This window comes from Schistocerca gregaria, chromosome 3, assembly GCF_023897955.1.
Source record: "Schistocerca gregaria isolate iqSchGreg1 chromosome 3, iqSchGreg1.2, whole genome shotgun sequence".
Lineage (NCBI taxonomy): Eukaryota > Metazoa > Arthropoda > Insecta > Orthoptera > Acrididae > Schistocerca > Schistocerca gregaria.
The window spans coordinates 619,504,517-619,516,943 of NC_064922.1; the positions used below are offsets into that span (position 1 = coordinate 619,504,517).

The 12,427-nt window shown below is 37.8% G+C and overlaps 1 protein-coding gene across 2 annotated transcripts in view; it reads right to left on the minus strand.

Moving 5' to 3' along the window:
• LOC126355205 (RING finger protein 145-like) overlaps nucleotides 1-12,427 on the minus strand; it is a 223,447-nt gene that overhangs the window by 174,735 nt on the left and 36,285 nt on the right. For both annotated transcript variants that reach the window (XR_007565474.1, XM_050005440.1), the window contains one exon: nucleotides 8,797-9,353. Coding sequence is in view for 1 of the 2 variants with exons in the window: in XM_050005440.1 (XP_049861397.1) it covers nucleotides 8,797-9,353 (557 nt within the window). In the remaining variant the exon portion in view is untranslated. The remainder of the gene's footprint in view (nucleotides 1-8,796; nucleotides 9,354-12,427) is intronic.

The window sequence follows — 12,427 nt, forward strand, 5'->3', positions numbered from 1 at the left end:
CAAAACTGGCATTCTACAGGTCAGAGCATGGAATATTGGATCCCTTAATGATGGTGGTAGCTTCAGAATTTAGAAAGAGAGATAGATATGCTGAAGTCAGGTATAATGGGATTATATTCACTATTCTGTGAAGGCCTCTTCGTCTCTGTATAACCACTGCAACATACATCTACTTGAATCTGTCTCCAATAGTCCAGCCTCGGTCTCCCTCTACAGTCAACAGTTGTTCCACCCACATTTACTTCCACTGCCAAACTGATTACTGTCGATGCCTTATTCTAGGTAAGCCAAGTCACAAATTTCTTTTCTGCCCCCCCCCCCCCCTCCCCAATTTGATTCAGCACCTTCTCATCGTTATTCAATCTAGTCATCTGTGCTTCAGCCTTCTTCTACAGCGCCACGTTTTAAAAGCTTCTATCATCTTATTTCATGTACTGTTCATGCTTCACATCCCTAAAAGGCTACACTTTATATAAATACCTCCAGAAAATACTTCCTGACTTTTAAATTCATATTCAAAGTAAGCATATTTCTCTTTTACAGATATGTTTTTCTTGCTTTCCTTGCCTGCATTTCATATCTTCACAACAGTACCACATTTCAAAAGCTTCTATCCTCTTTGTATGCACTGCTTAATTCCTCCTTGATTTCCTTTACTACCTGTTCAACGTGCAGACAGAGTACCACCGAAGAGAGGCTACAATGCCATCTCTCTCATTTCTTAACTACTGCTTCCCTTCCATGTCCCTCAACTCTTATAACAGCAGGCTGGCTTCTGTCCAAACTGCAGATACAATTTTCCAGAACCCAAAATTATCTTCCCTGAGGTCAGCTTTTACCAACTTTTTCAACTGTTCTGTAAATAATTCCTGTCGGTATTCTGCCACCATGAAAAGTGTTTGATAATATTCACACCTGTCAGAACCAGCGTTCTGCGGAACAGGAATTATTACACTCTTCTAGAAATGTGAGGGTAATTATTTCTTCACAAAAGGTGTCAATGCTGTTTACTGCCCACACGATGAGTCTCAATTAACCAAGTCTCAAATGCAAAACACTTAAAACGGGGTCATGACACCAGTGCCAATTTCAAAGTCTACTACGTGTGAAGTACATCCTGTAGTGAGGAGGGAATTTTCTGGACTTCATTCTGATCTTTGATGAGACTTGGACAGCTTACCCCACACATAAAAATAAATGTCAATCAATGGATGGCTTCATACACATTCAGCAAATAATGATAGAAAAGTATTTAAAAGCTCAGTTTCATACTGAAGAATGATAACATCCACTTTTCCTGACAGAAGTCTATTCCTAATCGAATTTTTGTCTCTATAAGTTCCTGTCAGTATTGATATTTTCTGTGACACACTTCATTCAACTGTTGAAAATAAAGAGGAGGACACTGAGGAAATGTGCAGTGCTACATCTGACATTCAATCCATAATATGCATGGTGTAATAACTCTACACAGACCTTTGAACATACATCTACCCCCTTCAGCAAAATGAATCAGCAGTGGATAAGCAGTGGATAAGCATCACATTTCCACCACCAAATATCAATAGATCAAACATAGAAAAATTATATACAACTAAAAATAATAAAAAATAATATTTATATGGCTACATTGTGACGATATATTTTTTAATAGGAAGAGTTCTCAAGGAGAAACATCTTTAAATCTGAATACACTTCTGATATCTGTCAGACATTTTACTTCAACATCGGTGGATTCTTGAAAGGGTTTTATAGCTGCATATTTCACCCCTTTCTGTACTAATTTTAGATTCATTAAAGGGCAATACAGGTCATTTTTTCCATTTAGCACTGGACTTGTGAATATCTCTATTACTCTCAAACTTAGATGGATTGTTTGATAACAAATTTCATAAATGCACTACAAGGCTGTTGTTGATACTCCCAGCTGCTTAAACAGATAGAGGCAGGATGTATGTATGTATGTATGTGAACTCCGCCCGTAACTCTTAATCACGTCCTTTTGTGTAATGAATACTTTTGGACCAAACAAATAATTACCACAGAATATTATCCTATAAGGAATGAATGAATGAAAGTATGCAAAATATGTTAACTTACTGATTCCTATATGCCTAAAGTCAGCAACTATTCTTATGGTAAAAGTCGATAAACCCTAACGTTTTACCAGGTTTTCATCATTATGCATACCTAAAAAATTTAATAATTTTCAATGATCTTTATTATTTCTTGCTGATATACTAGGTTAATTGGAGGTGAGATATTTTTGATAGTACAAAACTGGATGAACTATGCTTTGTCAAAGACTAAAGCTAGTCCATTTGTGCAAAAACAATCAGTAACTTTCACAAATATATAATTTACTATTTCGTCTGTTGACCCCAGTTAATCCTGCTTCTTTGAAGAATTGAATTCCCATATATAAAAGAGTTTCAAAATTCTGATTATTTCACAGGAGTCAATATGTTAAATATTTTACATTAAGCATGTAAGTGAAAAAAAGTTCAGAAAATGTATAAAAATTATGTTTAAAGTTTGCTGGACATTGCCAACTGCTCTTGTTATCAAACAGTACATGGGTACATTCTGAATAATTTGTGCTCAGTTTTAACATAATGCGGATGAGTCCTGAGCTTGCTCATGTTTCATGTACCATTCATTCATTACAAACAGTTCTCAAGATAACTCATTTTTTCTACATGCTATTTGCAGATGTCATCTGCTTTGATATATTTTGATTACTTCATCTATTTAGGTGTTTACACTAACAGTCAATGTATCTAACTTGGTGGCCTTCATGTACTGTTTACTTATTTAACCTTTTTATTGTATTTGGATATTTCAAATAGTTACTATTTTTGTCCCAAAGTCCCTCCTGTTTTTTAGAGATGATACTGTTCAGAAAACTGAGGGAAATTAATGGATCTGAAGTACTTTCAGAGGTTTTTGAAGATGGTTATTCAGATATTCCTAGCGAGAACAAAGATCCTGATGACTATGAATGAATGCCTTTATGGTTCTGAGGACAATTCCACTGAAAGTGACACTAAAGAAGTGTAGTGGCAGTATTCTCAAGTGATTCTGACAATAATGATGAAGGCGATTCTGTTCTTGTGAATGATTCATTGTGTATAATGTTAACCCTTCAGGGATGGCTCTTGATTCTCACTTGGGCACTGACTATGCCAGTTCTTGAGTGAGACTCTAAGGGCACTTTCAGTTTGTTAAGCAAAATTTAGTTTTTCATGCACCTCTATGTTTATGACTTCATATCTCCTGAACTATGTGTCATAGAATGATATAATTTTGCAGATACATTCAGTGTGTTATGGGTACAGTTAGTAGTGAAGTAGTAATAAATTAAACCATCATGTCTGATGTGACAGTTTTACCACATGAACAACGAAAATACAGTAAGCGATAAATTCTTTTCCTTTCAGCATTTTGTGGAGGGTGTCTGTGAGAAAAAGTTCCACAAAGGTTTGAAATTATGAGTAAAATTCGTTCCAAGCTACCAAGTGCTCAGTCTCAAATAGTGGATGAATATAGTCTGAGTACTTGTGCATTGTAAGTTATGCTGTCTCAAGACATATACACAGTTTATAACTCTAATATTTGTCTTACTATGTTGAACCATTCGCATACGATCGTACCTCTTAATAAGTAGATTATGTCAGGAATTTAAATTTTTGAAAATAAAATTTTTGTTGTTCCTGGAAGTTGTTAGTAAGTAACCTGCAACTGGGACTGGGTTCCATACCCCGAGATAGTCATTTAGTTGGCTGCAAAAAGGGATAATCCAGCCTCTTGATTCAAATACAGTGGCATATCATATCATTAATATAAAGCAAGAAAAGTGATGGTCAATGATTGACCCAGTGGGTGTCCCACTGTAATTTCTCCCCATGCAGATGATGTGGCATCCCTCTGATGACTCGACATTCTGTTTCTCAAATAAGAACTAAACCAGACATTCATTGAAGTACATATTCTGTAAAAGCTTAACTTCTGCCATAGAATATTGTGACTGACACCTCTATGTCAATATACATACCGTGCACTCCACCATACCGGTGAGTGGCGCAGGGTACCTGTATCACTACTAGTCATTTCCTGTTCCATTCACAAATAGAGAAATCGGGAAACAACTGTTTATATGCCTCTGTACTAGCCTTAATTTATCTTACATTACATCCCTGTCTGTAATGCGCAATGTGCTTTAGCACCAGTCAGTTTTAAATACTGGTTCTCTAAATTTTGTCAATACTGTTCCTCGAAAAGAATGTTGCCTTGCCCCCAGGGATTCCCATTTGATTTCCCGAAGCATCTCTGCAACACTTGCATGTTATCTGGATCTACTAGCACCTCTGAACTACTTTGCAGTCTTCCTGGTACAGCTCACAAACACACAAGCTGTACTCAGGAACAGGTCAGTCCTAAATCTGGTCTCCTTTACAGATGAACTACACTTTCCTGAAGTTCTCCCAATAAACCAAACTCAACCATTAGCTTTCCCTAATACAATCCTTAGCTGCTCATTTCATTTTGTATCATTTTGCAAGGTTACATCTAGATATTTAATCAACTAATGCTGTATTTGAACACTACAGGTTTGTTTTTCTTACTCATCTGCATTAACTTATATTTTTATACATTTAGAGATAGCTGTCATAGAGAAAATGGAGAAAGAGGAGAAAGTATGAAATGATGTGTAGACTGACTAGTGAGATAGTTTTTGAATATAAAAGAAAGGAATAACATGGAAATAGAAAGAGCGGATTGTACTCTAGTAGGATAACCACAGGAGGTTTTGAACAGATGGCAAGAATATATTGAATGTCTGCATAAGCGGGATGAAATGCAAAGTGAAATTAAGGTTGAAGAGGAGCAACATGTGCCGGAAGATAGAGAGGGATTCACCATCTAGGAAGCAGAAGTAGAAGTAGAAAGGCCACAGAAGGAGATGAAGAATAGGGAGGCATGTGGAATTGATGATTTGTCAGCAGAACTGTTGAAGAGTCTGGAAAACAATGCAAGAAAAGAAATAGTCTACCTCTGTAACGAGATATATTACAAAGGGGAATGGCCTGAGGACTTCCTTGCAACAGTTACAATACCAACAGAGAAAAAGAGAAACACTAAAAATGTGAAGAGCATTGGACCATCAGTCTAATTTCTCATGCAGCTAAAGTCTTGCTGAGAGTGTTGAATAGAAGGCTATATGGCAAGCTGGATAGAGGGATTGCAGAGGAGCAGTTTGGATTTAGAAGAGGAAAAGGAACAAGAGATGCTATTGGCCTCTTGAGAACTATAGGGGAAAGATATATGGAAAAAGGTAGAGAAATCTTTGCTAGTTTTATAGATTTCGAAAAGGCATTTGACAGAGTTCAGTGGAACAAGGAGGAGGAGGAGATGAGTGTTTAACGTCCCGTCGACAACGAGGTCATTAGAGACGGAGCGTAAGCTCGGATTACGGAAGGATGCAGAAGGAAATCGGCCGTGCCCTTTCAAAGGAACCATCCTGGCATTTGCCTGAAATGATTTAGGGAAATCATGGAAAACCTAAATCAGGATGGACGGAGATGGGATTGAACCGTCGTCCTCCCGAATGCGAGTCCAGTGTGAGTGGAACGAGCTGATGGATATTTTGAAGAGGAACGGAGTAGATTGGAAAGAGAGATGACTGATACAGAATCTATATTTACACTGGAAGGTAGGGATAAAAATTGGAAATGAAATGTCAGAAGGAAGCAGCATTGGACAAGGTGTCAGTCAAGGTTGCTGCCTTTCCCGACAGTTGTTTAACGCATACCTTGAAGAGAATATTGTGAAAGGCTTAGATGGGAAAAGATGAATATGTATTGACGGAAAGACAACAGAATGTATAAGATTTGCTGATGACATGGTATTAGTGGCAGAAAGTGAGCAGGCAGTGAATAACATACCGAAAGACCTGAATGAAGCTTGTGTGGAATATGGGATGCAAATAAACACAGCAAAAACAAAGAGTATGGTCAGCAGTACAAGACACAGACTGTCCAATATTAAAATAGGACAATCTACCATTAACCAAGTAAGTGCATTTAAATATCTTGGAAGCACAATAACTGAAGATTTGAGATATCACCAGGAAGTGAAAACTTGAATTGCCGTAGTGAAGGAGGCATTCAACAGAAAGAGGAGACATTTATGTGGCAAATTAGATAAAGGTCTAAGGAAAAGGCTTGGCAAATGTTTTGTCTGGAGTGTAGCACTATATGGGGCAGAAACATGGATGCTGAGGCGAGAGGATGAAAAAAGGTTATAAGCATTTGAAATGTGGATGTGGAGGAGAATGAAGAGAATAACCTGGATAGAAAGAGTGAGTAATGAAAGAGTATTGGAAAGGGTTGGCGAGAGAAGATGTCTGCTGAAGGCTGTATGAGAAAGGAAAAAACTGGTTGGGACATTCATTGAGAAGGAAATGGTTGCTAGCAGATGCTTTGGAAGGATTGGTTTGTGGGCGAAGACTGAGAGGCAGAAGGAGATACAAGATGATAGACAACATAAAGGGAAGAGGAAATTGTGCAGAGTTGAATAGGATGGCAGAAGACCGGACAGCCTGGAGAACTACCATGTGAAAACCTGCCTTTTGGCAGAACACTGATGATGATGATGATGTCATTCTTCACACCAAATAGAAATTTTGACTAAGTCATCTAGTAACCTCCTACAGTCGTTCAACTTTGACACCTTCCCATGCACTACAGAATCAGCACCAAACAGCTGCTAACCCTGTCCGCCAGATCATTTATGTATACAGAAAATAAGAGTGGTCCTATCACACTTTCCTGGAGCACCCCTGACTATACTTTTTCTTTGATGAACATACTGCTGAACACTCATCATCTTCAAGCCACTCACATATCTGGGAAACTATTCCATATGTTCATACCTTTGTGAACAGTCTGCAGCGGAGCACCATGTAAAATGCTTTTAGGAAATCTAGGAATATGGAATCTGTCTGTCCCCCTTCATCCATGGTTCACAGGATACCACGTGGTAAAAGGTCAACTGGCATTTCATATAAGCGATGCTTTCTAAAACTATGCTGATTTGAGGACAGAGGCTTTTCTGTCTCAAAGAAATTTATTATATTAGAACTGAGAATATATTCAAGAATTCTGCAGCAAACCAATGTCAAGGATAATGGGCTGTAATTTTGCAGGTCCGCTATTTTGCCCTCTTATGTACGGGTGTCACCTGTACTTTTTTCCAGTCTTTTGGACTTTGCATTGGGTGAGAGATTCATGACAAATGCAAGTTAAGGGGCCAATGCTGTAGAGCACTCTTTGTAAAACTGAATTGGGTTTCCATCTGGTCCAGGTGTCTTATTTGTTTTCAACTCTTTCAGTTGTTACGCTACACCAGGGATGCTAATTACTATGTGTATGGAATGGTCAAATGACGGTATGTTTGTATGATACTACTGCATAAATAACTTTTTAAATGTGATATTTAAACTTTGGTTTTCTGAACAGAAGAATGGCATATTTCACTCTTTTGGGAAAACACCCTGAGTTAATGATGCATTACACAAGTCACTAGGAATGTTACTATTATAGGATCATAACTCCTTTAGGTGTTATTGAAGGTATATCCACCCTATATGAACTTCAACTTTTGGAGTTATGATGACCTTCCGTATTTTAGATGGAAATGTGATTTTATTTCCCTAAATTACCTCTGTATTGCTTCTTCTGTATACTTTTTTGCTTTCTCTTCTGAACTATTTTTATCGATTTTCTCACTTATTTTTAAAATCTAATTATTAAAAATATCTGTTATACATGCCTGTTTAACAGATATCATGTCATCTTGCATGCCTTTTGTAATCCATTTTCTGAAACGTAAATTCCGAAACAAGATATCACTGTGAATTAGCATTATGACAGCTTTATATCTCTCTATATAACCTCATCACCCTACACCTCACTGTACTGTGGGTGTATCTTCATCACTAGCAAAGCTTTTTTAAAAAAAAGTGAATTGTTTGTTTGCAAAGTAAATGCATTTATCCTCTGTTGTCCATTTCTCAGACTACTAAGACTAATGTGAAGCTATATATAATACATCCCATAATAGAAACAACTGCTACTGTCAGTTCTTATTTACACCATTTTTGTTTTTCGTATAAAACTTTTAAAAATAAACAACCCTTTCAGATTCTGAACATGACTTCATTTATTTGCAGTCGGATAAGCTATCCATTGCACCACTGAATGCATGCTGGATGCACCATCTCTGCTGAGTGTCTTCTACAGAGGAAATCATCACTAAGTTTTGCCAAGAATAATTTTATTGTACTTTGAATCATAGCTCTTGACTGACAATCAACAATCTATTTATAATATATGAACAGATTTGCAAAAGTTCTTCAAATACTTAGTTTTGTGAGAGTAATGATGTTGCAGGGAGCAGAGAAAAGAATGCCCTTCACTGCATATATTGCCACTATAAATGGGTGGAGCCATACGTGCATCAACTTTTGCAAGGCCTCCATTATCAGAGTTCACAAAATTCCTTTCTATTGTTACTTGTAACTGTGGTTTCCATCACTAAATAGCTAAAATGTCTGCAGAAAAAGTATGTACAAATCTCTTAATTTCAGCTAGTGCTCTTTATCTCCTATAATAAATTTTGTAAGAATATTGACTGTTAATGCTATTTAATTGTTATAACCAATCAGAATAACAACAATTTGAACTGTATTTTTCACACAGGAAAATAATGAGGTAATAAGTTTGTCCAACTTACCTGTGGGTTGCAGTAATTGTAGAGCTGCACCACAACTAGCAAACACCAGAAAATGAACAGCTGCTGCATTAGATAATACTGCTGCCACACAATTACAGGGACATAAAAGACACGTCCTCCAAAAACTACAAAACGGTAGAGATGGACAAAATGTGCAAACAAATCTGGAAGTTTCAGAAGTACGTAACTAAGAAACCATACTCCAACACTAATATTTGCGCAGAAGTGAAGCGTAGGGAGACAATATGCTGGTGCCCCCACAATTCGGGCTGATGGTGGCAGAGTATACGCAGCTAGTAGGGTGCGATGGCTGTTCCCTTCCAAGTCTAACAGTGATGTTATGGCTGCCGACACACATACGTGGAAGAGCAGTGCTTCAAAATTCCGTGTGGAAGTGTCAGTTTCAGCTTCATTTCCATGTTCTGATGTCTCCTTAATCACATAGTGAAGTGAATAAGCTTTAGAGACAGCAAGCAATGCTGCACTCAAGAGATGCATATAAACTGTGATTAGGTGCTCCATTGGTAGTGTTATGATGAACAGTGCCACAAACACAACTGTAAATAAGAAACATAGGTGTAAATATTTCAACAGTTCATAAATGAAATGTATTTGAAGCCTTAATAGTATTAATTTTTCAGGAAAATTATCTACAGCCAGTGTAATGTAAGCTTAAAAATTTTCAGTGTTACATGGGAAATATAAGTGAAGGAAGGATAGTGCTCACTTTACTATACACTTTGCACTGCTTTACATCAACTTATTAGTATTTCATTTCCATCATTAGTCCCTAGATAGTGAATTTACTAAGTAATGAAAGGAGTACCACATTATAAACCAAGTCTATGATATTAATGGAACCTTCTCTCACTTCTTCACTGAATAATTTCATGTCTGAGGTTGAAAAAAACAGCAAAATTAATTTTGTTCCACTTACAATTAGAGGAACAAAATGCTTTGTACTTGCTTTCCAACTTTTAACACTCTATGATGATATCAGCAGTAAATAGATACTATCGATAAATGAAATGATCCAAATCTGCACTACATAAGAAGGCATTAATGCTTTTTTATTATAAAGGAAAAGCAAGAACTGTCATGTACAGAGGTCATGCCTTTCCCATATTTCTACACACTGTATCATTTTGATAAGCACCTTTCCTCTTTTCTACAAACTTAAATGATATAAAATGCTGCTTATCATAATTCCAAGAAAAGTATACAAATAAGAGCTTCTGTAGCAGTCAAAAACACAGCTGTATGTGGATATCATAAAGTCAACTGTAAAAGTAACTACACCACATGAATAAGTTTGAATCAGTAAATGATCAGCTTTGTATAGACAGAAATATAGGGTGACTCAAAAGCTAGTTAACATTTAAAAATAAACTAATTCTTGGAATAATGTAGATAGAGAGGTAAGACTTGACACACATGCCTGGAAGACATGGAGCTTTGGTGAAACCAAAAGAGTGCAAAAATCAGCCACTACAGGGAGCTGAACAGCAAACTTCGAAGGTCTGTCAGCACCTAAAACTGCAGAATTTGGACTACTGAAACTCTTAGAACTGGTACAGGAACGCCATTCATAACAAGGAAGTCACGGTGTGGTGTGGATTTACCACATCAATTGCAATTTTCTTTGAGGAAATGTGGGGTGCTGCTTTTCAAACTGTCAGCACAACACGTGTGTGGTATGTTAATACGTTACAGAATCACATGATCCCCAGCTTGGCTGATAAACACCTGCAGGAATATATGACTTAAATAGGATGGTATTCTGCCCAATATTGCAACATGAGTGAAAATCTCTTGCGCACATCGCTGATGATGATTGCATGCTGAGCTGCCACTTCCATCATGTTTGGCCTCCCAGGTCCTCTGACCTCAATCCATGTGATTACTGGTTGTGGAGTTACCTGAAGTTGCAAGTCTACTGCAATCATCTGGCCTTATCAGGCATTCTAGAGAACAACATCCGATTGTGATATCTCACATACCAATTGATATGCTGTACAGTACTGTTCACAACAGTGTCCCTCAATGCCTGATGGCTGCCATGTTGAACATTTGTTATAAATAACATCGTCCTTGTTAAAAATCAATTGTTATGGTAGTTACTGATTTTTTTGTCATATGTAGAGCAATCTGTTGTGTCACTTTGAGTGCCATTCTTTTCTTTCAATAAAACCACATGTCATTTCAACACATGTTAACACACAAGGGTGACTCAAATGAAAATCTTAAATTTGTAATAACAAATCAAAATTTCACACAGTTAGCTTGTAAGTTGGTAGGTTGCATGCAGAATGGCCTGTACGCAGCAGCACAGTGCAGATTCACACATACCGTCGCAGTAACAGTATAAAGATGACCGCCCCACTTGTGTCTTGCACCAGGGAAGAACAGCGTTCTGTTACTTGGTTTTTGCATAGTGAAGGAGTGAAACCTATTGAAATTCATGGACGAATGAAGGTTCAGTACGGTGATGCATCTTTGTCACAGCAGCAAGTCTACCAATTTGCAAATGGTGTGACTTCAGTGGAAGATGCTGCTCATCCAGGTCAGGCACAGTGAGTTGTGACTCCACAGAACATTGCAGCAGTTGAAGCCATAGTGAAGGAAAACCACCAAGTGACACTTAATGACATTGCAGCATGTTTACAGACTAGTCATGGGTCAGCACACCACATTGTGCATGATTTGTTTCAGTTTTACAAAATGTCTGCTAGATGGGTGCCACGGCAGCTGACTCCTGAATGAGAGAACGACGTGTTGATGCTTGTGAAGAACTTCTTCAGAACTTTCAACGGGAAGATGATGGTTTTCTTGCAAGAATCGTTAATGAGGACGAAACTTGGGTTCACTTCCACCAACCGGAAACAAACAGAGTGAGTGCAAGGAATGGCGCCATTCCTCATCACCAAAACCAAACAAGTTTCGAACAGAACCACCAGCAGAGAAGGTTATACTGACTCTCTTTTGGGATGAAAAAGACATCATTTTGGAGCATTACATACCTAGAGGGACCACTGTCACCAGTGCATCATACACAGATCTCCTAAAAAAATCATCTGCGGCCTGCAATCAAATCAAAGCGACGTGGATTGCTGTCAGCAGGTGTCCTTTTGCAGCATGACAATACAAGGCCCCAAACTGCCCATACAACAGTTGCAACAATCACAGACCTGCATTCTGAGTGTCTTCCTCATCCACCATACTCACCAGACCTTGCCCCCAAGTGATTTCCACATGTTTGGACCACTCAGAAACGCAATGGGAGGAAAGAAGTTCCATTCTGATGAAGAGGTACACCACGTGGTGCACGAGTGGTTGCGTGGAGTACCAAAACAATTTTTTTCTAAGGAATTTATGCACTTTGTAAGCGCTGGAGGACTTGCATTGAGCATGGGGAGAGATTATGCTGAAAAGTGATACAGCTTTGTACCACTTCTGCACAATAAATAATATTTTTAAAAAATATTTAAGGTTTTCATTTGACTCACCCTAGTACTTCTGGGTCACCCATATATGTAAGTGGGCTGGCTTTCGCACAGCCAATATCACACATTACATACTATATGTAAAATGAATGTTCTAAAAACAGCAAAAAAAATAATTAGGCTGTGGC